The sequence below is a fragment of the Panicum virgatum genome, chromosome 2K, assembly GCF_016808335.1.
Source record: "Panicum virgatum strain AP13 chromosome 2K, P.virgatum_v5, whole genome shotgun sequence".
NCBI lineage: Eukaryota > Viridiplantae > Streptophyta > Magnoliopsida > Poales > Poaceae > Panicum > Panicum virgatum.
This window is the reverse complement of record NC_053137.1, coordinates 63,651,690-63,676,037: the sequence shown is the minus strand read 5'-3', so window position 1 is coordinate 63,676,037 and position 24,348 is coordinate 63,651,690. Positions and strand designations below refer to the sequence as shown.

Genomic DNA, 24,348 nt, shown 5'->3' with positions numbered 1-24,348 from the left:
AAGTGCGAGCAGCAGGCAGGTTGCGTGTCCGGACTCCGGCCTCGGTCATTCTGTCCGCCAGTGGGTCAAGACTCGAGAGGAGGGAGGAGACGGCATGCAGGCAGGCAGGCATCCGGCGAGGTGCAGGGCTCCTGTTTTTCACCGTGCATGGGATGGGAGCTAGCCGGAGCACGCACAGGGGAAAGGGGACCTATCGCCTGGCCAACGGGCGACAGGCCCCTGTCGCCTCTTGGGTGGGCGACAGGCCTTTTTTTTCTTTTCTTTTTTTTACCAGGGATCTCGTTGCGAATTTAAAGATAAAAAAATTACACTTAGGGCCTGTCGCCCTATGAGGGGGCGACCGGGGGTATTTTTGAAATATTTCAAAACGAACATATATTTTTGAAATTTTTATTTTTTAAAAATATAAAAAAGAAAAAAGTTCCAGGCCTATGATGTCAGAAAAGGCCTCAGCCGTCAGCGGGCTTGCTTTTGCTACGCAGATGGGCCTTGGGGTGGGTGGGATCGGGGACCGGCTCTAAATTGGGCTTCGGTTTCTGCTCGTCTGTTTCAACTTTCAACTGATGAACAAAACCCCCTAAAAAAACTGATGAACAAAAACGTACGTGCCTGACGATTTCCACAAAGCAGATCTTAAGATCTTTTGCATTCAGTACGCCATCCTTTTGTACAAAAAGGATACCAGCTCGAAACGCTGAAAAGGACCGGTCTTCCTTCACGAGCAGTGGTGGTACGAGTGGTTGAAACAACTCTGCATCTTTTCTTTTTTCCGTCAGCCTGTCAGGTTCACTGTCGCGTCTTCTTCCCTTCGCTGCTCGAGTCCAGACACGAGCATGATGAAACCCACTCCAGTTCCGATGGCATTGGCAGCTGATGTCCCCGACCGGGCCGTGCCGCTCGATCCGTCCCCGTCCCGTCCCCCCACGGACGGCTCCATCGACGTCGCTCCACGCCCGTGCCCGAGCCATCACTCTCACTCTCATGTTCAGGCTCGCAGCTCGCTCGCCCCCCGTGCGTCGTCTTCGCCATGATGCTTCGTGGCGCCATCGACCATGGAGTATGGGCCACCAGTCCACCACCGTGTGACCTGTGATTGTTCAAGCTGGCTAGATGGATCCATCAGTAGGGAATCAGCGCAGAAAGGTCAATCCGAGTGTGTGTTTTCTCGAGGTGCGCGTTGCAGATCGTTTGTTTATCCGGAGGAACCTCGGCTTTGCAGGCTGTCCCGTGCACCTAAAGCTTCCGGAGCTTCTTTCCCGGGATCCTGCTTCCTCTGTGTCCTCTCGGTCGATGATGCTCTGCTCCCGTAGGTAGTAGCAATACGCTGTTCCTGCGCTTCGAGAGATTCTTCTGCTACGGAGTACGTGCCACCAGTAGTGCATGGTCTCTGAATACCCAAGCTTTGCGAGAATAACAGCAGATCAGCCAGCTCCAAAGCAGTGCAGGGGATCAGTGCAAGCTCGAATTCAGTGTCCCCCTGGCGTCTAGCTCGTTAGTTTTATCCGAAGATCCTCGGCAGCTTCGTAGGCTGCCCCTTCTCCTCTTCACCCTTGCTGCTAAAACTTCCCGCACCGTATTCCGGGACCTTGCTTCCTTCTCGGTTTGATGAAACTTACGGTGCATGCATGTGCTGCATTGACACAAGTCACCAAACCAAATGCTAGCTACTGAGTACAAGCAGTACGCAGCGCGGGCATCTGGTACAGCACGGCCACCTGCCCAGCAGTCTGCATGATCTCCATTCTCCAGTTCGGGGGATCGGGGGTACGGCAGCGATCCGTGTAGTGGATCAGGTAAAATGTCTGCGGGTGACGCCGTAATGGCGTCCCTGGCCCTCTGAAAGCGAGGTTCCATCCTCCTGATTCCTTTTCTCTTAGCTTTTGCGACCCTTTTTGGCGTCATTAATCATTAAACTTTGTCCGTTCCTTTCACGAGAGAACAGTGGTCGTCACTCTCCACAGCTAGCTCATTGATCTTGCCTTCTCTTTGTTTGGGGGGGTGTATTTGAGGATCGTGTTGGGTGCAACCAATCCGAATTATCCGCGCTATCAAATCCGTAGCGGAGCCAATCATCGAGCACGATCATGCTCTGCTGGTGGTATTAGTATAACCGATCCAATACACACGATGGCGTGGTGGAACGGTGAGACGTGCACATCGGGTAATCGCCACTCGAAAGCTGAATGCCCATTCCTGCCTGGTTCAGCATGAGTCATTTTACTATGAACTGCTCACATCACAGGCATTGATAAAAACCACGAGACGGTCGCAGCAGACGTGAACGCAAGATGCCGGAGAAACGGTTGCGTGGAGGGAGAGGGGTGTCAGCTCGATGGACGGACGTGTGCGGAAACGGACGCGCCACCGGAACGTTTACACTGTCACGGTCCTGGCTCCTGACGCGAGCACCGACACCGACACCAACTCGCAGGGAAGGAAGGAAAACGGAAAAACCCAAGCCGTGGAAACGCCGCAAGGGGGAGGGGAGAGCGAGCGTGTTAGGTGGGCCGCCCGCAGGAAATATACGGGGCACGACACCGCCATCTTCGCCCGCGGCGGCGGCGGCGTGGCTGGCTGGCAGGCAGCGGGCACCGCCCGGCGGCCCGAACACATGCGCGACGCCAGGCAAACAGCTCGCGGCGACCCCGGCGGCGCGGGTGTCCAATTCGCTCGTGTTTTCTGTGGTTTCTCTCCACGGGCGGTGGGCGAGCAGGCCAGGGGACTAGGGGAGGGGGCAGACGAAGCTGCAAGCCTCTGTTCCGAAAGGGCGCCGGATCACAACTTGCGAATGGCGAATGAGTTGTGCCGCACTTTGGGAGCAAATGCCCCCTTCTTCCTCCCTCCCTCCCTTTCAGCTGTGCCAGATTGCTACGGACAATACTAGTGTGTGCGCCTATGATTGCACGATGCAAAAACTTTGAGTAGTTTATTTCTTGCGCAGTTGTTGGCCTAATCTCGTAATCCGGCCACGCTTCCCTTCAGGCCTTCACCGATTCACCCTGCTACCCTACCAACATGCGCATAAACAAACGAGCAGCAGGACAGGGCGCAGAAACTACAAACACGCCCGTGCAAAAAGAAGGCCACTGAAGAAGAAGAATGCACGATTTTGCAACGTACTGCCGGCCGCCCTCCGAATGATTTTCTGGTAGGTTGTCACGCATAAAAGCTCGAAAAAAGTAACGTTGAGCTGGCCAAAATACTACTATTTTTTGCGAGTGGCCAAAATACTACTATCATAAGATCTTCCTTTTTTTAAATTACTTCCCGAAATGAAATTGTGCCTGGCGGCGTCCATCCATGAAGACCATGATCCAGCCCGGCCGCGCGGCCTGGCGCCCCCGCGGCCGCGTTTCGCTGAGCCGGCGGCCGCTTCGCTACCGTCCGACCGCGGAATCAAGACGCCGCCAAGTGAGGTGTCCGTTTCGCTCGGTGGCTTTGGGCCTTGGCTGGGCTCTCTTGCTACGCGGCGCCGCCCTGGCTGCGCGTACGCTCTCTGAAAACTGACGCCCACATCACTCCTCCTAGTCCTAGCGCCCTGTTTGTTTGATTTGTGCTATACTAGAAACTATAACAACTTTGATTATTAATTAGAGATATTAAATAAAAAATAGTTTGTAAAACTAATTCCATAACTCCTGCACTAGGAACCATAAAAAATCTAATGAGTCCACTTCATGCATACAAAAGACATTCGTGCTAGAAACTAGCTGTACAAACCAAACAAGGCCTAACCATTGCCTCACCTGCCCAGAACCATATGCTACGAAAATTTCTGTTCAGCTTTCCTTTTCCTTTCCTCTGTGTATTTATCAGTAGTACTAGTTGCTTATTACCCTGTCAGCTCTCTGTAACTCGCTGTCGTTTCTCTTCGCCATTTCGTTCGGTGAGCATTTTCAGAAATGTGTTCCCGTTTGGTCTCTAGATCATTCTACGAGCAAGCGAATGGAGCTGGTACTCCGATGTGTTTTCCTCCTGTCAGAACGCGTTCGCGTTCGTGCTCGTGTGTGCCCGGCGCAGGGGAGGGGAGGTCCACCGACTGGCACTGCCACGGCAACGCCTCGCCACATGCTGCATAGCTAATGAGGGTCAAATGGCCGCGCGGACCGGGGGCCCACGCGTCGGTGGCCCCGGGTTGGTAGCGCTTAGTCCTAGTAGATTACTTTGCCAGGGCTCGCTGCTTGCGCGAGTGAGCGAGCTCCGGTTTATAAACGCCGGCACCACCAACCGCTTCTCCCCACTTCTTCCGTGTACACCCTTCCTTCTCCTTCCTCGCACACTCCCTGCTCTCTCTCTCTCTCTCTCTCTCTCTCTCTCTCTCTCTCTCTCTCTCTCTCTCTCTCTCTCTCTCTCGGCAGCCGACAGCCGTCATCCCGGAGGCATCACCAGCACGGTGACGGAGCCTCGAGCGCCATTCCCATGGCGGACAAGGTAAGCAGAAGAACGCCGATGAGTCCTGATGCTCCTCCTCTGTCCTTCGTTTCTTTTCCGGGTTGCTCTGCGTTGGTGTCTGCAACTCCTGTCCAATGTTGGTGATCTCTGTTTTCTTATTCAGTCTTTTCTCATTTGTTTGCGAGTTCGTTGGATTTACTGTCTGAAATTCAGGACAGGCCCGGAAGTAGAAAAGAAAATTGGTCTTTTCCCTAATATCGATTAGAAAACTTGTCATATTTTGGAGACCAGGGTTATGCTCGATAGAGACGCGCTCGAAAAGTTCAGTGGAGGTTGATAGATTGATTGCAAGGCGTTTTTGGTCCAAACATGGGTTGTTGTTGTTGCCTAAAGGAGTGTGAAGCACTCAACCGGAGGTATGGCGACTGAAGTACTGAGCGAGCAAATGCCTCCTGGTGATTCTGGGTTTCTGACCAGAGCCCGTTTCCTTTACCCCCAACCACTTCCGCGCGGAGAAGATGAAGGCAGACGTCCGTTTTTCTTCGTTTGTCTGTTTTCAAACAATCTTTTGGACAAAGCTACAAAATTTTGCAACCTCCGCTGATGTCCTTTTCACATTTTCTATGGCACGCTTTCAAGCTAGTATTCATGACGACTAATGAGTGATTGTCTTTTGCGCCTCCACCTTCCTTAATTGTCTGAAATGTGAATTAATCTTTGCCAGTCATGTTCGTCCAAAATTAGTTCATTGGATGCCACTGTATTTTTTTATTCTTGTTTGAGTAACTAGTGATGACCACATTTAGTACTAAATATAAATATTAATATATATCATCACTTTTCCTGGGTTGTGAGTTCATTGCTTCATTCCATTTGGTACTGTTTAACCTCGGAATAAAAACTTGAAAAATGCCCTGGAGTATATTGTACTACTAGTACTATACCAGTTGTACTGCTGCTGGATCCACTTTCAATAATAGTCTGCATTTACCATCATTTAATCCTTTTGATCTCAATGCAGATCTCCACGGTCGTCCTCAAGGTTGACCTTGAATGCGAGAGATGCTACAAGAAGATTAGAAGAGTCCTCTGCAAGATCCAAGGTACAGTATTGTATAGCCCACCCTCATCACCGTTCACCAGTGCGATCACCTATGCAGCCTGCCAGGGCCAGGGTCTGTCACGCTGCCCTGTAACGCTCGCTGACGCGTGGGCCCAATATGATCACATGGCTTGATGGCTGCACGAGCATCCACCCGCGCCTGTGGTTGGGCTCACCTGTCACCTCGTGCTACATCTTACAACTGTTTTTGTGAGAACGATCATCTTGCATGACGAGGCTGTCGAGGCATGGCTGATTGTGATTGATCGTGCCTGTTTAGTTCCAAAATTTCTCATTCCAAACTTTACTATTTATCTACATGTCAAATCTTTTACCTCATATATGTATGGAGCATTAAATATAGATAAATAAAAAATAATTGTATAATTTTGATGTACACGACGAGACGAATCTTTTGAGCCTAGTTAGGTCATAATAGGACAACAATTACCACAAATAAAAAATAAATACTACATTATGATATTATGATATAGTGTCCGATATGCACCATTTTACATATCTAAACACATCCCGTGTTGCGCAGACGACATGAACATCAAGACGATCTCGTTCGATGAGAAGAGCAATGCCGTGACGATCTCCGGGCCGTTCGACGCCGAGAAGGTCTGCAAGAAGCTCTGCTGCAAGGCCGGCCGGGTCATCAAGGATATGGAAATCAAAGGCAAGGAGAAGGATGCCAAGGCCAAGGACGGCGGCGGCGACAAGGCGAAGGCCGCCGGCAAACCGGCCGAGAAGGAAGCCGGCAAGCCGGAGAAGGCCAAGGAAGGCAAGGAGGGCGCCAAGGCCGAGAAGAAGGAGGAGAAGAAGGAGGGCAAGGGCGACAAGGAGGCGAAGGGAGACAAGGCGGAGAAAGGCGGCAAGGACGAGAAGGCGGAGGCCAAGAAGGTCAAGTTCGACCTCGCCGACGCGCCCCCCGCCGGGGACGCGAAGCCCGGCAAGGCCATGGCAATGCCTCCCAAGGCCGACCTCGGGCCGCTCCTGGAGAAGATGATGGCGGCCAAGGCCGGGGCCGAGCCGCCGCCGGCGATGGTGCCTGGCGCCGCGCAGGGCGTGACCGTGCCGTCCATCTGGCCCGCGCCGGCCGGGTCCGTCGCCGGCTACGGCTACAACCCAGGCTACGACGCGCCGTCGTACTACGGCGGCGGCGGCTACGGCGCCTACGGCTGCGGCTGCGGCGGGTACAACGGGTACTGCCGGTGCGGCAAGCCGGCCGCGCCCGGCGGGTACTACGGCGTGCCGGTGTACGACAACCAGGGGTGGTACTACGGCGGCGGCGGCGGCGCCCGGCAGCCGTACTACGGGCAGCAGCAGCCGTGCTGCGAGGACCCCAACGCCGGCTGCAGCGTCATGTGACGGCGATGCGCCCATGGCTGATGGACAGACAGAGCAATCAGTGTGTGGTCACACTCCCATGGCCAGTGCTGCAATGCTGGGAGAAGAAGACGAAGGAAAAAAAAATCTCCTTTTCGCGATGTTCTTGTTTATGCCTGTGGTGGTTGTTTATGTAGGGAGTTGAGTTGTGCATGTGAACAGGTAAGCTGTGATGCTTGCGGCTATGGTGTCTAGCTTCTCTCTCTTTTTTTCGCGTCTGTGATGAACTATAAAGAAATCTATAATGAGAATATAGCAGTAGTATATTTCGATGAAACAACTTGAGTGCTCGTGGAGTCAAACTTGAACGTGCCAATGTGCCATGGTCCCAAAAGTGGGTTATGATCCTCTGAACACAAAATCTACACTAATCCTAAAATGTCCAGGCTGGTCCCTAGTGCTCCGCCAAGCCCTTTTGCTTCATGTGGCAATGCAATTCTCGCCCCAAGATTCTTGTGCGGTTACCAAACGATCTTCTGAATGAAACAAATGTTTGCTACTTGTAGCAGGGCATTGCCAATGCGGGCAGCACAGTATGGGTACGCGAGGATTGAGCTGGAACCGGAGGCAAGGACACCCGCCTTTCGGTCGCCGGCGCGCAGAGAGATTCCTGATTTCCTGAAGAGTTCTACCAACGAGGAGGTCTTGTTTAGTTTCCAAAAATTTTCAAGATTTTCCATCACATCGAATTTTTAGACACATGTATAGAGTATTAAATATAGTTTAAAAAAATAACTAATTACATAGTTTAGTTGTAAATGACGAGATGAATTTTTTGAGCATAATTAGTTCAAAATTGGACACTAATTACTAAATAAAACGAAAGTGCTACAATAGCAAAACTCAAAAAATTTACCAACTACACACACCCTGAGCATTGGTTGGTCAGATCTCCTTGTCTGCTGCTGGGTCAGGTTTGTCTACTACTCGATCAGCCAGCACATCAATCAGTCAATCAGTGTACGGGTTCATGCAAATTCTCGTGCCGCCCGGCAACAGGAGGAACCCGCGCGTGCTCATCATTCATCTGATCTCGTCCACCCGCCCGCGCATTAGCGGATGATTAGCGGAGCTCCCAGCCTGGCGGGCACATCCGGATGGAAAGCTTCAGAGACAGGCCTGGAAATGCAGCGAGGCTTCACGGGAACTTCCGCCTTCCCCCTTTCGGAGCCGTAAAGCTCGGCGCGTCCATGGAAAGGCGACGAAGCTGCTGCAGATTCTGGGCGGCGGCGGCCGGGCGGCTTTGTTTGATTACTCACTACGATGGGCCACGGACAGTAGTTGTAGTAGTATCATCGAGCTAGATGGAGTGGCTAGCTAGCTTGCTATGTTGAGCTCAGGGGAGAAAGAGGCTTTTGGTGGTGCTGTTGAACGGGTGCTGCCTTCTTTTCTGGTGTTTGATGATGATGATGCCTTGGGCTACGGTGGCCGGAAATGGGTCTTGGAAATGGCAATTGCCAATTTGCAACGACGGGAGGATAGAGGATTGCCAATTTGTCATGCCCTCTGCTTGGCTGCTTTGCTCTTGCAATCGCAATGCATTCGGATTCTGGAGCCTGGACCATCATGCGCGGACGGAGAGGAATGAATGGTCGCCCAACAGTGACGGCCAGGCCCGGCTGCTATTTCAGATCAGGACGTGGTTACTTGGGGACGACTACCCTTCGTACCGGCCTTCTGGCTGTACACTCGTACTCGCACATTCGCCGCACGGTTCATTTAAAAAAAGAAAATCATTCGCCGCGCGGCGCAGAGCCATCTCTGCTGCTGCTTGAGACAGTGGCAACTTACAACTGCTTTTGTGAGAACGATCGTCTTGCATGACGAGGCTTGGCTGGTTGTGATTGATCGTGTTGCGCAGACGAGATGAACATCAAGACGATCTCGTTCGATGAGAAGAGCAATGCCGTGACGATCTCCGGGCCGTTCGACGCGCGTGGAGAAATAGAGAGGTCGGTGGCGGGAGTTAGGAGTCGCAGGTGCGACCGGGATACAAAACATCATAGAAGGCCTACGACGTGCTCGCCCCCGCCGCCAACCAACCGCCTCCGACGGTTTCTCACGCTGTCCCGCCCAGTGCCTGGCCCACCGGTTATCTTTCCGACCACCGGCGGCTCCTGCTACCTCGCCGCGCTGCCCTCTCAACCCGCCACTGCCGCCGGGCCTTCTTGCCACCTCCAACCTTCTTCTATATCTCCGGTGGTGCCGGATTCCGAGTGGATATCGCGAGGAGGAAGATGAATAGTGGTGTGGAACCCACCTGCAGCGACGGACGGCCCCGGCCACCCGCGCGTGCTACGCCGGGACCTGCCGCGGAGCTCGGAGCCCGCGTCGGCTTCTGCGAGTCGTGGGCCTTCATTCGCTTGGGCCCGCATCCAAACGCCTCTCTTTGTCATTATTTTTACATTTTCGAAAAGAAAAACGCCCTGCAACTCTACTGCAGGGTTTGCAGGCCAAGTTGGCCCGATAAATGCAATTCGAATGCTACGCCGCTACAGTACTTGACTACCGCAGGGTACACTATTTTCAATAATTGCTCCTTCACGTGATTTCCCGATTTTTCCCCTAGTGAATAGTGATCACGTGGATGCGCGTCCCGGTACTCTGCCGCGAGGATGACAGCGCTAGTCTCTCGCTTGATCTAGCGCGCGTTTCTCCAGCTGCTCCGCGCGCCGGTTCACGAACTCCGCGACGTCGCCCACCAGCTTCCTGCTGTCCGCGAGCTCCCCGAGCAGGTAGAAGGCGTGGATGGCGTCCGGGTACTCCGCCACGGCGACCTCCTCGGCGCCCGCGGCGCGCAGCGCGCCCGCGTACGCTCGCTGCCTGTCCTGGTGCGCGTCCCACCCGCCGACGCACACCACGGCCGGCGGGAACGCTTGCCACCGCCCGTCCCCCGCGTCGGCGTCGCGCCGGATGGCGCCCGGCACGTTGGCGGCCTCGTGGTCCCGCGTCGCGCCGGGGGGAAGGAACGCGCGCCACAGCCACGCCAGCCGCCCGGGCGCCCCGAACGGCGCGTCGCGGAGCCGCAGCTCGGACTCCGTCGGCGCCTCGCCGCCGAAGAACGGCTGCAGGGCCACGAGGCCCGCGACGCGTGCCGGGAGGCGCGCGGCGACGTGGTGGGCGACGTTGCCGCCGGCGCTGTCCCCGGCCACGAAGACGGCCGCGGGGGGAGACGGGAGCGCGCCGCCCGCGCCGGCGAGGACCCACCGGAGGGCCGCCTCGCCGTCGTCGTAGGGCGCCAGGAAACGGTGCTCCGGCGCGAGGCGGTAGTCGACGGAGGCGATGACGGCTGGGATGCCCGAGGCGAGGCGGCGGCACAGCTCGTCGTACTGCGCCGTCGCCGCGGAGTGGAACACGAAGCCGCCGCCGTGGAAGTACACGACCACGGGGACCGGGCGCTGCTTGCCGTCGTCATCTCCTGCGGTAGTCGTGGGGGTGAAGAGGCGAACGCGCAGGTGGTCGGAGACGGCGTGGTCCGTGGATGCCACGCCGGCGACGGGGGCCGGGGTGGGCGGCGCATGGCGGTCGAAGATGGAGAGAAGGAACCGGTTCACGGTGCCGTCGCCGCGGAGCGAGGCCGCGTGCAGGGCGGAGGCGGCACCCACGAGCAGCCGCGCGCGCCATGGCAGCGGGGGCTTCCCGGGCCGCGGCGGCGGATCCGGCGCGGCCATCGATTTCCCTCTCCCTCGGTTTCTTGATTGAGGGATAGGCCGGTTGCTGGTGATAAGCGCGCTATCGAGCGGCGGACGGGTACTTAGCTTGTCGCGAGTTAATTGTTCGACAAGAGACGCTTAACCGCAAAAACGCCCGTCTTGTTTCAATCAATGGGCTTCTATGTCTGTCCACAGCAGTGTATGGGCCTCGACGGTCGATAGTCTCTACTGGGCCAAATCTAAAATCACTTTAGAAGGTTGGGCGTTATTTCAGGTCCTTTTTAGCCCATTGCACTAGGATGGATTAGAAGTCAAGAACTAGTAGAAGTCTAAGAGCTGCTTTTCTTTTCTTTTCTTTTCTTTTTGATTGACAAAAAGATACTGCTAGTACTAACTACATTTGCTTATTCAGATGACATCGTAACAGCGCAATACAGTAAAAATTCAGGCATAAAATATCTTACACGACTCATTTGTTATACATTATTCTAATATATTCTAGATAAAAAGGAGAGAAACCCCTAGGCAATGTTTGGTTTATACGGTAAAAATTTCGCGAAAAGAGAATTTTATATGCATGGAGTACTGAATGTAGTCTATTTATAAAACCTTTTCAGGGATGAATGTAATTTTTCGCGATGAATTTAATGACGGTAATTAATCTATGATTTGCTATAGTGATGCTACAATGACAATCATCTAATCGTGCGTTCAAAGGCCTCATTAGATTGGTCTCGCGAATTTACCAGGGATCCCGCAGGTGGTTTTGTAATTAGACTTTATTTAATATTCTAAATTAGTGGTCAAAGTGCAAAAAGTTTTCACGAATTTTTTTCCATCCCAAACCAAACATGGTCAAAACGTGAATGTGAATGAGCAGCTGAGGCTCTAGCACTTACATTCTAAAACTATTCTAGATAAAAGAGATAAGAGGGAATGAAACCTCACTTACATCGCAAGAGGAGAGGAAAAAGATCCTGATGTTCCAGCACTTAACGTAGGAAAAAGCAAGGCACAATGGCTGCATCCACTTGATGAACCCATTGACATCCGACTCGGAATGATCTCTTGAGCATTGTGCCACCTCCACTGATCGACGAACAGGCCTCCCAACGCCGACACCGGTGGCGCGCAGCGGCGCTGGTGCAACACAAAAACGATCTGTCAGCTCACGGGTCAACCATCCTTTCGGGCAGGGCCGCCGACAGCGAGCCACCTGGAGCACTAGCAGAGATATTATTCCAACGAGACCAAACCCCATGGACGCACGATCTGGATCTACGATGAGAGATGTCATGCGTCGTCCCGCCCCCCTCTCCAATGCGTAGGCCAAATACGACCATGCAATCCTGAGCCGATCGAGCTGATGTGTCCTTCCCTACGCGAATCGGCACGATGCAGGCAAGGCAACAGGGATCGAGCAGTGTCTGCAAAAGCAAGCAGATCAGAGATCGATGACACGCATGCTGCTAGCTGCTGCAGTGTGTCCGCACAATGCAATGTTGCAATGCAATGCAATGAAATCCGCTGTCATTGTTAGGACAGAGGGCGCATCGTGAATTCATGATGACGGAGAGCGATCACCATCGTGCGTCGCTATTTGGTCGGTCGGGTGCCCGCTGGGCTCCTCCGCCGCCGCATGATCCCGGCGTCGATCGATCGAGCACGACGAACGGCGGCGACCTGGGCACCTGGCTTAATCAGATCGGCAGATCGCCCGGCCGCCGGCGAGCCATGGACGTGACATCATCAGGTGACGCGGCAGGCAAGGTAGAAAAGTTATCACATGTACGACTACGAAGCGGGTTTTGACAGGGAAAGATATGTAGTGCGGCAAGATTTATATAAACTAGTCTGGTTGGCGCGCTACGCGCGCCTATATCAAAAATATTAATCTAAAATATTAATGGAAAGATATTATCCGCTACTATGTTCGAAGCAACATTTTATCGATGTATTGAGTTAAATTTAAATATTACAGTAAAGTGGCATAGTAGTTTAGAGTCTGAGAGCGCGACAATCTCAATCATTCTAGTATAGAGGTACAGATAATTTTTTCTTAGGAATTCGTTATTTTTTTTGTGTCTGTAGGTATAGTTTACTTTAGTAGGAAAAAAAAGTAAGATTACGAATGAATGAACAGTTCAATTATATTTTGTGAGTTTATGGAGGGAAACTCAAACCCAAAAAATAGTACAACTACTACATGTGAATGTAGTATACAAAATTTAGTTATTATTTTTATATGTAGGGAGTAGTTAAATATATTTTGTATTGTCAAATAATGGAAGAACAATAATTTTTTTAAGATAAAGAGGCTCACTTAATAGAACCGGGGCCTCACGTGGGTCCCGTCTGAATAGTACGTGGGTTCTGCTTGAATAGTACGTGGGTCCCGTCTGAATAGTATGTGGATAATATTAATGGAAAGATATTATCCGCTACTGTGTTCGAAACAACATCGTATCGATGTATTGAATTAAATTTAAAAATTACAGTAAAGCGGAATAGTAGTTTACAGTCTGAGAGCGCACCAATCTCAAGCATTCTAGTATAGAGATACAGATAATTTTTCCTTATGAAGTCATTATTTTTTTTGTGTCAGTCGGTATAGTTTAATTACTTTAGTAGGAAAAAAAAGTAAGATCAGAAATGAATGAACAGTTTAATTATATTTTGTGAGTTTACAGAGGGAAATCCAAACACAAAAAGTAGTACAACTATTACATGTGAATGTAGTATACAAAATTTAGTTATTATTTTTATATGTAGGAAGTAGTTAAATATATTTTGTATTGTCAAATAATGAAATAATAATAATTTTTTTAAGATAGAGAGGCTCATTTGATAGAACCGCGGCCTCATGTGGGTCCCGTCTGAATAGTACGTGGGGCCACCTGAATAGTACGTGGGCCCATGTGGGCCCCACCTAAATAGTACGTGGGACCCGCATGAACAGTGCACAGGCCCACGTAGGGCCGCATGAAACAGTGCACGACCCCCATGTGGGGCCACGGCTCGCGGAATCGCTCCAATTCTTGTAGCTTTAGTATATGTACTCAATGCTCACTACCGGATGCCTCTCATTTGCCGTGCCCCAAAGGCACACGGCAAAGGCTATTAAACACACGACAAAAGTTTTTGTCGTGTGTTACACACGGCAAATGACTCCCGGCATACAACGACCAGCAAAGAGACTAATTGCCGTGGGTTGTTTCAGAGAGCACACGGCAAAATTTTTACCGTGTGTCTACTCCATGGCACACGGCAAATTTTTTTTCCAAAAAAATAAAAAAAACAGCAGTCGCTGCCGCCACCACGCCGGCCGCCACCACCACGCCGCCAGCCGTAACCACCAGCACCACGCCGCCGGCCACCGCCGCCACCACCACTACCACACCGGCCACCACCGCCACGCTGGGCACCACCACCACCACCACGCCGGCCACCACCGCCATGCTGGCCGCCACCAGGAGAGGAGAGGGGGCGGCGCCCGCAGGTGGCCCCACCGGCCACCACCGCCGTTGCTGCCCCAAGCCGTGCCGCCGCCGTTGCTTGAGGCCGCCGGCCTTCGCCGTCCGAGGCTGCCGCCGCCGCCTGTGGCCGCCGCGCCCAGGCCCGAGGCCGCCGCCGCCGCCCGTGGCCGCCGCGCCCGAGCCCGAGGACTCCGCCCACCGGCGGAGAGAGAGAGAGCAGTGAAGGAGAAAGAGATGGGGTGGGGTTGGCTTATCTATCCATCCGATGGGGAGGGAGAGGGGAGGAATCCAGCTAGGGCCACCTCAGCCAATCAGAAGCCAGCATTGTAGACACATGGATTGCTGATGTGGCTATTGTGTTTTTTCTACGCGTCTGTAACGAAATTTTGGATGGCTAAATGAACTCAAATCTAAAAGTTGTAAACTATAAGATTTTAGATCTCAATGAGCTCTACAATTTCGATATATAAATTATTTACATCCGAGGTCATTTAAAACCGGCATTCTCGGAATTTCCGGTAGTGCGTGTTTAATGAAATTTGATTGAATGAACTTTAAATACTTTTGCCAAAGTGAATAAACATTTGATGTTTGATGATTCTTTGGAAAAAAACCATTATTTCATGTAGTTAAAGCACAATTTAAATGTAAATCACATGATACGGTTTAACTTCAAAAAAATTTAAAATTAAGAAACAGATTCAAAAAATTACTAAAATTTGGCATTAAGGGATGTAAGTTGGGTATTGGATATACAAAAAGTTGTGACCTGAAAACCCAATTCGACCGTCACTTTGACTCGAAATCTAAACGATTCCTTCTCGACTCTATGGATCTTTTTCGGATATGTTTCGATCTATAAGGAGCATAGGTCAAACTTGTTTGAAACATTCTCAATTTTTCACCATATACTCAGCACATGAAATTATGATATCACAATAAATTTTAGAATTTTTAGACTTCATATGTTATTTATAGAATTTTAGAATGATTCGGCCTCATGTGCCCGGTCATGGCTCGCGAAAAAGATGTTCGCTATTGCCTCCCATTTCATGGATACGGCCTCAAATTGGACTCAATAATATGAATATGATTTTTCGATGAATTTTACTCCGTTATTCAAATCATTTGCAATTCAAATTGGACTTAATTCCAACAAATGTGTTTAATGAAATTAAATGACTAAATATAGAAAATAGAGTAAAAAAATACCAGGTGTTAATATAAAGTACCATATGCAATACTTGTATACCAGAAAAAGTTGGAAGTGTGGAATCAATTTTTTTTGGAACAACTTTGCCGTGTGCTTGAGCTTCTGCACACGGCAAATTTTTGAATTTGCCGAGGGCCTGCTATGGCGCACGGCAAAGAGAACGGACGTCCACAATAGCGTCAGCTGCGTCAAGTTTGCCGTGTGCCTTAATGCGGGCACACGACAAACATCTCTTGTTGCTGTGTGCAACAGTTTTCGCCGTGTGTCGTGCTGTTGGGCGCACGGCAAAGTTCACATTTGCCGTGTTCTTGTACTTTGCCGTGTGCCTCCCTTGTAGCACACGGCAAAAAGAGCCTTTGTCGTGTGCCCGATTTTGAGCGGTTTCACACCGGTAGTGGCTGATGGTGCCATGGCCATGCTCGGTGTGATTTTTTTCTCCCCCCGATCTCTTCCAGATGCAGCAATGGTACAACTGTACAAGGTTGAGGCTGCTGCTGTCGAGTGTCGAGTGTCAACTCACCCGCGAGGAGCCACAGGCCATGTTCAGGTCAACGCGGCGGCTAAAAAGAAAAAAAAATCCGAGGACTCACGGCCACGAGTAATCCGGCCCCAAAGGCACTCCATCATCTGAGCGAAAACTACGTTGTAGCCGTGTGTCATCACGACTGCTAGTAGCAGTACTGGTCCCAGTTGCCTCATGCGCCGGGAAACCCAGCCCGGCCGGCCGGCCGACGCCGTCGTCCACATTAATCCCCCGGCGCCGCCCGCCCGCCCGCGGCCTCACACCGGACGCCGGCCGGCCGGCGGTCGCTGACGGCCTCACGCGCCTCGCTCCAACCTCGAATACAAATCCGCGAGCGGGATGGTGGCAGTGCGCGCGGCACGCGTCGCGATCGGCTCGGTCAATCTAGCTAGTCGCAGCAGATCAAAGGAGATATTTGTTCGAGCTCATCATGCCAGCATCTATCGAGCTAAACAATAAGCTGCGGCTCATGCCGGCCGGGGAGGTGGCTGTCGTTTCCGGGGTTTTAAAATCCGACCGGACCGGTCTAATCGCCGTCCTCCGGTACCGGTTTACCGGACCGGTTAGGCCGGTAACCGGTGGAAACCGGTTGAATTCAAATCTAAATTCAAAAACTCTCATGCAACCGGTTCCGACCGGTTTACCGGCCGGTTTGACCGGTTTACCGGTCGGTTTTACCGGTTTGAAATTCAAAAGCTCCCGTGCAACTGATTTACCGGCCGGTTTGATCGGTGGGCTTTCATGGGCCGGCCTATTTTTTTCTTTTTCTTTTTTGATTTAACTTTAAATTCCCATAAACTATACTAAATGAATGAATTTTTGAGAAAATTTGACACCATTAGATTCATCACACCATGAAGTATTTTTAGGAATTTTTTGGGAATTTTTCATTTTTTGAATTCAAATTTAAAATTTGAATTTTTGCCGATTGGGTACCGGCCGAAACAGGAACCGGACCGGACCGGTTTGACCGGTAACCGGTCAAACCAGACCGGTTCCCGCCGGTTAGGTTAACCTTGACTGTTTCTGGACGGAACGGACGCCACCTGTGGCGAGCACCGACACGTCACTGCGGACACGCAGCCGCTGGAGGCCCTCCTACTAGCCCCTAGCCGAAGTGCAGAGAAGAGGCAGCAGCAAGCACACGCCGAGATTAACAGCCGGGCAGCTGGCAGTAAGCACGTACGACAGCAGATCGATGGCGACTAGAGAACAGATTAACAATTGTCTTGTTTAAAAAAGTAGATTAACTATGGGTCACTGTCAGCTTCACTTCCCGTCCCCATCGATCACTCACTCCATCAGCCTTGCTAGCCCTCGCCCATGTCACGGCAAGCTGCTAGCTAGGGCGGCACACAGGCACAGCACATGCTGGACCGATGCGTACGCCACACTCCCAAAACTTAACTCTGACACAGCGACACATCGGCAAGCCGCCACGCACTTTTCTCCTCACTAACCTCGGGATCGTGGCCGTCGGCGTCACCTACGAACCCTCACTCGTTTTTTTACAGAACCGGCAAATTAAAACTCTAATTAAGCGAAATAGCCGTCATTTGAACACATCGGCCTCATTAGCTTAACGGCTTAATTTGGCGATGCTTTCTCAACCCACGTCCCGATCGAAACATCACCGATAGTCCCACGCGAAGATGGGCGCAGATGGTACAAACACGACACGCATTTGAAAATACGACAAATATACATAATATTTACCTTAAGTCTTACAAACCAAGTGTGAATAAATACATAATTTACAAACTTTGTCTTTCTGAAATCCGGGTTCAACTCGAGGAAAGAGGGCCTACATCTAACAAAAGTGTGTCCTAGGAGATCCCTATCTAAACGTCTAGCTCCACAACCTCACATCCCTCTGCATCCCGGCGGATGAACTTGGCGCAGCAGGGACAGAAGTCTACGTCTGCGTGTCCTGAAATAATTGTGCCAATAAACCCTGAGTATACTAATACTCAGCAAGGCTTAACCGACCAATGGGTATAACTTAGCCCACATAGCTAGACATGCAAGGCTTTTGGCTGGTGGTTATTTTGCAGAAAACTGCGGCTAAAGTTATTCCTTACTTTCATTATTTTAGCTCCAATTTCTATATAATTCGACATAGTCTAATATTTGCATAACCAAATTTAGAGCAAACATAATGTAACAAAAAATGATATATCAAAGTTCATCAATATGAGTATAACCGTTTTTCTCCAAAACAACACTACGCTGCGACGCAGTGACCAAGGTGCTCATATACGAGAGCGACTGACGGAGAATCGATTCGATTTAACCTTGCAAGGTGGACCTAACCAACACGGCACGCATATGCCCCGTCGGACTATACGAGCCAACCATTCCCCTCCCCGTCTCGAACTACAGGAACCAGCCCAACGACATATGGTCAGCCGAGCTCAACGTGAGACCACCAAAAGTAAACATATGCATCCCAATTCTCCGTGACTACTCGACTCGCCCCAGGAGTTGGGTGCGTGTTCCTGTATTTTTGAAGCAAGGCAGTACTCGGCTTACCGGTTTCGACTACCTCCTACTCCCGAATTGCGGTTAGTACAGTTCAAACATGATCAGCAGGGCCAACAACGGCTCGGTCCTTAACCGACACAGGCGGAACTACACCTTTCCCGTCCGGTCTCAGATTCTATTCTTTCTTCCATCCCAAGACTATCATTCATCTTTAGTAACTCATATATGGAAACGTAATCCATCCCATATCTCGCGAGTAACCCAGAATTACTCGACTTCTACCGAACCCTATCTAGCATAGCATTTCTATCGTCCTATACATACTAGAACGACTCAGGGGAATCTAGGGTTCATGAAACTAGGGTTTTAAACAACTCCTAAACATAATGCACAATAAATAAATACATAACTAGGTGTCATAATTTAAAATTAATAGGATGTGCACCGGGGCTTGCCTTGCGCCTGTTGCTCAACACTAGGATCAACCGGGCCTTGGGCCGGGTGCTCACACCTCTCCTCCTGGGTTTGCGTCGTCTGCTCTTGTGGTGCCGCGATCACCTCAAAGACGGCGCCCTCAGCTGCGGATGCTACACGTATGCATATGAAATAAATGAGTGCAGCTCTATGATGTAACTAATTTACTTTAACTGGAAAATCCCGCGGACTGTCCGCGCCCAAGTGGCGGACCGTCCGCCGTACTATTCGACCGACCCTCCAGAGACAACAACGTCTCTGGAACAACTTCTAATTCTACCTGCGGACTGTCCGGCCCCCCTTGGCGGACCGTCCGCAGTTCACGTGGCCAATCCACCAGAGACGGCAACGTCTCTGGACAAAGTCCTAGACACTACTGCGGACTGTCCGCGCCCAAGTGGCGGACCGTCCGCGGTTCAATTCTGCGAACACCACCAGAGACATCGTCTCTGGGACAAATTCAAGCTTCAACGGCGGACCGTCCGCTCCCCTATAGCGGACTGTCCACAATAAATTTTCCTAAACTACCAGAGGCAACATCGTCTCTGGACAAAACCTAACTTGGCCTGCGGACTGTCCGGCCCCCCCTGGGCGAACCGTCCGCGACTCCTATCTTTGACACCGCACACCAGGCAGCAGCGAGCGCGGCGACGGCGGCGGCGGTCGCTCACCGACGCCGGCGGCACTCAACAGAAGGGAAAAAGACCGAGATGCACGAGGAACTCACACGAACCATTTCCGCGGTCGGTTCGAGCGGAGGACGACCGGAGAGGCGGATCAGCGGTGGAACCAAGCTTCAAGCACCTCCAATGGCGTCCGGTGGTGGTTGCGATGATTCCGGCCGGGGAGGAGTCGGGCTACTGGTCGGAGAAGGTGGAGGAGGTGCCAAGGAAGGTTCCCGCGCGAGGAAATGAGGTTTGGTGGCCGGAGGAGGGAGATCGACGGGAAGGGGGCGCCGTCGGGGTGAGGGCACGAGCTCCGCTCGGCTCTGGAAGAAAAGAGGAGGAAGAGAGGAATGACAGGTGGGTCCCACGACCATCCAGATAAATATCTGGGCACTGCCTGGCGGACCGTCCGCCGACCCCTCGCGGACTGTCCGCGAGGCAGGTGTTACAATCCTACCCCCTAAAAGAAATCTCGCCCCGAGATTTAATGAATGGCTAAAGGGAGAGTTAGAAACTGGTGTGTACCTTGATAGGCTTGTAGCAATTCCGGACATTTAGTCCGAACAAATTCTTCTGTCTCCCAAGTAGCTTCCCGCTCGGAGTGATTACTCCATTGCACCTTATAGAAGTCACTGGTTTGATTCCGAGTGACCCTGGTCTTGTGATCAACAATTTTGATTGGGTACTCCGGATAGACAAGATCGGGCTCCAGTTGCAATTTTTCTATATCAATCACCTTTTCTGGAACACGGAGGCATCTCCGGAGCTGAGAGACATGGAAAATATTATGAACCGCGGATATTTGGGCAGGAAGTTCCAGGCGATATGCTATCGGCCCACATCGCTCAATGATAGGAAAAGGCCCAACATAGCGATCCCTTCACTCCGAATCGCTGGACCCCTTTTATTGGAGATACCCGCAAATATACATGATCTCCCACTTGGAATGTGACGGATTGACGTTTCTTGTCCGCATAACTCTTCTGTTGAGACTGCGCTATTTTCAAATTCTCCTATATGAATCGGACTTGTTCTTCTGCCTCACTGACCATCTCAGGGCCGAACACTCTTTCTCCGGCTTCTGACCAATTCAATGGAGTTCCGCACCTTCGTCCATACAACGCCTCAAAAGGAGCCATTTTGATGCTTTCCTGATAACTGTTGTTATACGAGAATTCCGCTAGAGGTAGGCATTCATCCCATTTCTTGCTATAAGAGAGCACACAGGCTCTAAGCATATCTTCCAGAATTTGATTGATTCACTCAGTTTGACCATCGGTCTGAGGATGATAGGCTGAGCTGCGAATAAGTTGAGTACCCAGAGATGCATGCAACTGTTCCCAGAAACGGCCAACAAATTGTGTGCCTCTGTCGGAAATAATAGTTTTGGGTACACCATGAAGACTCACGATCCGAGCCATATATATCTCAGCATATTGATGAGATGAATAGCATGTCTTGACTGGAAGAAAATGAGCGGACTTAGTGAGGCGGTCAACGACAACCCAAATAGAATCATATCCCTTTGATGTGGGAGGCAAACCAACAATAAAGTCCATACTAATATCCTCCCACTTCCACGAAGGAATATCCAAAGGCTGTAGCATACCAGCAGGTTTGAGATGACTCGCCTTGACCCGTCGACAGACATCACACTCAGACACATGTTTGGCGACCTCCCGTTTCATCCTAGTCCACCAGAATCGCTGTCTGAGATCTTGATACATTTTATTACTGCCCGGGTGAATGGAATACCTACAAAGGTGAGCTTCATCAAGAATTTGTTTCCGGAGCTCAAAGTTCTTAGGCACTACTAACCGATCTTTAAACCAAAGAACCCCCTCACTATCTTGATGGAAGCACTGCACCTGAGGATCATCCTCACTGAGCCGTTGCCTAATCTTATTCATGCCCACATCATTCTTCTGAGAAGCAATAATCTGATCTCGAAGTGTAGGTGTGAGGGTAATATTAGCCAGTGTGCCCTCAGACACAATAGCTAAGTTCATCTTCTCCATCTCTTGGCACAAGGTTTCATGCAAAACTATAGCTGAGACGCAGTTGCAACTTTCCTTGCGACTCAATGCATCAGCAACAACTTTTGCCTTGCCCGGGTGACAATGAATCTCCAGGTCATAATCTTTAATCTATTCTAACCACTGTCTCTGGAGCAAATTTAGCTCACTCTGGGTAAAATATACTTGAGACTCTTGTGGTCTGAGTATATATGCACTGGATTGCCCAGAAGGTAATGACGCCAGATCTTTAATGCATGCACGACCGCTGCCAGCTCCAGATCATGGGTAGCATAATTCTCTTCATGCCGTTTGAGGGCTCTGGAGGCATAGGCAATCACTCGCTGATCCTACATGAGAACGCAACCTAGGCCCGTACCTGATGCATTACAATAAGTATTAATGGCCGAAAAATTATCCGGCGAAGACAAACAGGGATGAGAACACAGCCGAGACCCGTACCTGATGCATCACAATACACATCAAAAGGCCGGTTAATATCTGGCTGAGCAAGGACAGGGGCAGACGTCAGAAGCTTTCTTAAAGTCTGGAAGGCCTGCTCACATTTGTCGTCCCAACTAAACCTCACCCCTTTCTTGAGTAACTCAGTCATGGGCCTAGCAATTTTAGAGAACTCCGGTACAAACCGGCGATAATAGCCTGCTAGCCCAAGGAAACTCCGGATCTCTGAAACAGACTCTGGAGTCTTCCAATTCAGGACATCCTGAATTTTGCTAGGATCAACAGAAATCCCCTTGTCTGAGATGATGTGGCCCAAGAACTGGACTTCTGTGAGCCAGAAATCACATTTACTGATTTTGGCGTACAGCTTGTGCTCCCGCAGGCGCAGAAGCACAATGCAGAGATGTTCTGCATGTTCTTCTTCATTCTTGGAAAATATCAGGATGTCATCAATGAAAATCACGATGAACTTGTCTAGCTCGGGCATGAACACCGGGTTCATGAGATACATGAAATGAGCAGGAGCATTGGTTAGCCCGAAAGACATGACCAGATATTCAAAAAGTCTGTATCTGGTGGAAAAAGCCGTCTTGGGAATATCTTCAGCTCTAATCTTTATCTGATAATAGCCAGAGCGGAGATCAATCTTGGAAAATACTTTGGCCCCGAATAGCTGATCAAATAGAATATCAATCCGGGGAAGTGGATACTTATTCTTGATTGTGACGGCATTCAGAAGTCTATAGTCCACACACAACCTGAGGCTTTCATCTTTCTTTTTCACAAAGAGTGCAGGATAGCCCCAAGGTGACGTGCTAGGACGGATATAGCCCTTATCAAGCAATTCCTGTAATTGTTTCTTTAACTCCGCCAGCTCATTGGGTGGCATCCGGTAAGGCCTCCTAGAAATCGGTGCCGTACCCGGTTGCAATTCAATGGTAAACTCCACGTCACGATTAGGCGGCATTCCAGGCAAGTCATCCGGAAAAATGTCCGGATATTCACACACCACTGGTATATCTGCTAGCTTCTTACCCTCAACCTGATTCACCGTAGGTGTCAAAGACATATGATCTTTCAAATGTAAAGTCATACACCCATGAATAGAAGATTTGATGTGCACAGATTGTGAGGTCGTGTCCAGACTAACTCCCTGACCCTCCATCCAATTCATGCCCAATATTAAATCAATCCTTTGGGTTGGTAATATTATCAGGGCCGTAGGAAATTTTTTTCCTTGTAACTGTAGGAGTACTTGCTTGACAAATTGATTGGTGATTAACTTTCCCCCAGGTGAGTGAATATGGTACGGCTTGGGCATACTCTCTATCTTCAGCCCCAATCTATTAGCACACTCTTTGCTAATAAAAGCATGAGACGCTCCAGAATCAAACAGGACAGTAACAGGATATTCATTTACTGAAAACGTACCCGCCATCACTGGAGCTCCCTCTGGAATACCCTCGAGGGTGGTGTAGTGCACTTGCCCCCGCTTGAAGTGAGCCACTTGCTGCTTCTGGTTCTGCTGGCTCAACTGCTGGCCTTGCTTAGGTGTCATTAGGCAGTTACGGGCGAAGTGTCCCGATTGCCCACAGTTATAACAAGGGAACAAATTGGGGCACACCCCCGGCTGCTGCACCCAAACCTTCTGCTCGTTCTGCTGAGGGGCAGGAGGCCTGACTGTCCCCTGTGGCTGAGTGTACTGAGGTGCCGGATAACCCCACTGCTGCTGTGGCTGGTGCTGAAAAAGAGCTCGCTGTGGGCCCGACTGCACCAGGCGGAACCTCTGAGGAGCACTGCTAGAAGACCCCACAACCGGTGACTTTCTCTTCTTCTCTGCTTTATGAGCTAGATGGGCATCTTCCTGAACGATAGCCACATTGACTAGCTCACTAAAAGTGTTGAACTTGAACATCGCCAGGCGATCCTGGAGCTTGCTGCTAAGCCCTTGCCTGAAACACGCCTGCTTCTTCTCATCAGTATCCACGTGATAGCCGGCGTACTGTGAGAGCGTGTTGAAATTCTGGGCATACTGCATCACATTGTTGTTACCCTGCTTTAGGGCCAAGAACTCGGTGAGCTTTCTGCGAATGACCCCTGCAGGAATATGGTGTGCTCTAAAAGCTTCCTTGAACTCATTCTAAGAAAACCGGGTGCCAGCAGGAAACATAGCCACATGGTTGTCCCACCACATACGTGTAGGACCCCTGAGCTGCTGTGCTGCAAATGACGCCTTGTCATTGTCATTGTAGGGGTACAATGTGAACTTGGACTCTATGGTCTTAAGCCAGCTGTCGGCCTCCAACGGCTCGTCGGCCTTGTGAAACAGCGGCGGCTGGGTCCCCAGGAACAGGTGGCTGGTGGTGAGGCTCAGGCCGCGGCGCTCTGCCCTGCTGCACGAGCTCACGGAGGAGTGCGGTCTGCTCGTCGCGCCCGGTGAGCATGGCCGCAATGGCCTGGGCCAACTCAGGAGGGTTCGGTGGTTCTCCCATTCTGC

The 24,348-nt window shown here is 50.9% G+C and overlaps 2 protein-coding genes across 6 annotated transcripts; one reads left to right on the top strand and one right to left on the bottom strand.

Moving 5' to 3' along the window:
- The first annotated feature begins 4,196 nt into the window (after nt 1-4,196).
- Nucleotides 4,197-8,828, top strand: LOC120694427 (protein PYRICULARIA ORYZAE RESISTANCE 21-like). 5 transcript variants are annotated; one of them, XM_039977542.1, is made up of 4 exons: nt 4,197-4,286; nt 4,325-4,431; nt 5,414-5,495; nt 6,039-7,163. In XM_039977542.1, the coding sequence occupies exons 2-4, from the start codon at nt 4,420-4,422 to the stop codon at nt 6,866-6,868; spliced, it is 924 nt and encodes a 307-aa protein (XP_039833476.1). In that variant the 5' UTR covers nt 4,197-4,286; nt 4,325-4,419; the 3' UTR covers nt 6,869-7,163. The 5 variants fall into 5 exon arrangements, 4 of the variants coding, with proteins under 4 accessions (XP_039833476.1, XP_039833488.1, XP_039833486.1 ...); XM_039977554.1 differs by having other exon boundaries at nt 4,245-4,286; nt 4,335-4,431; XM_039977552.1 differs by having other exon boundaries at nt 4,247-4,286; nt 4,329-4,431.
- A 397-nt stretch (nt 8,829-9,225) lies between these two features.
- Nucleotides 9,226-10,745, bottom strand: LOC120694419 (probable carboxylesterase 18). Its single transcript, XM_039977538.1, has one exon. The coding sequence runs from the start codon at nt 10,555-10,557 to the stop codon at nt 9,511-9,513; it is 1,047 nt and encodes a 348-aa protein (XP_039833472.1). The 5' UTR covers nt 10,558-10,745; the 3' UTR covers nt 9,226-9,510.
- Between the last annotated feature and the right edge of the window lie 13,603 nt (nt 10,746-24,348).

What these genes read in the sequence shown, in the direction of transcription:
- LOC120694419 (XM_039977538.1), bottom strand. Translation starts at nt 10,557, where the DNA reads ATGGCCGCGCCGGATCCGCCGCCGCGGCCCGGGAAGCCCCCGCTGCCA.
- LOC120694427 (XM_039977542.1), top strand. An exon ending in AGTCCTCTGCAAGATCCAAG is followed by an intron (nt 5,496 to 6,038) that starts GTACAGTATTGT and finishes CGTGTTGCGCAG; the next exon opens with ACGACATGAACATCAAGACG.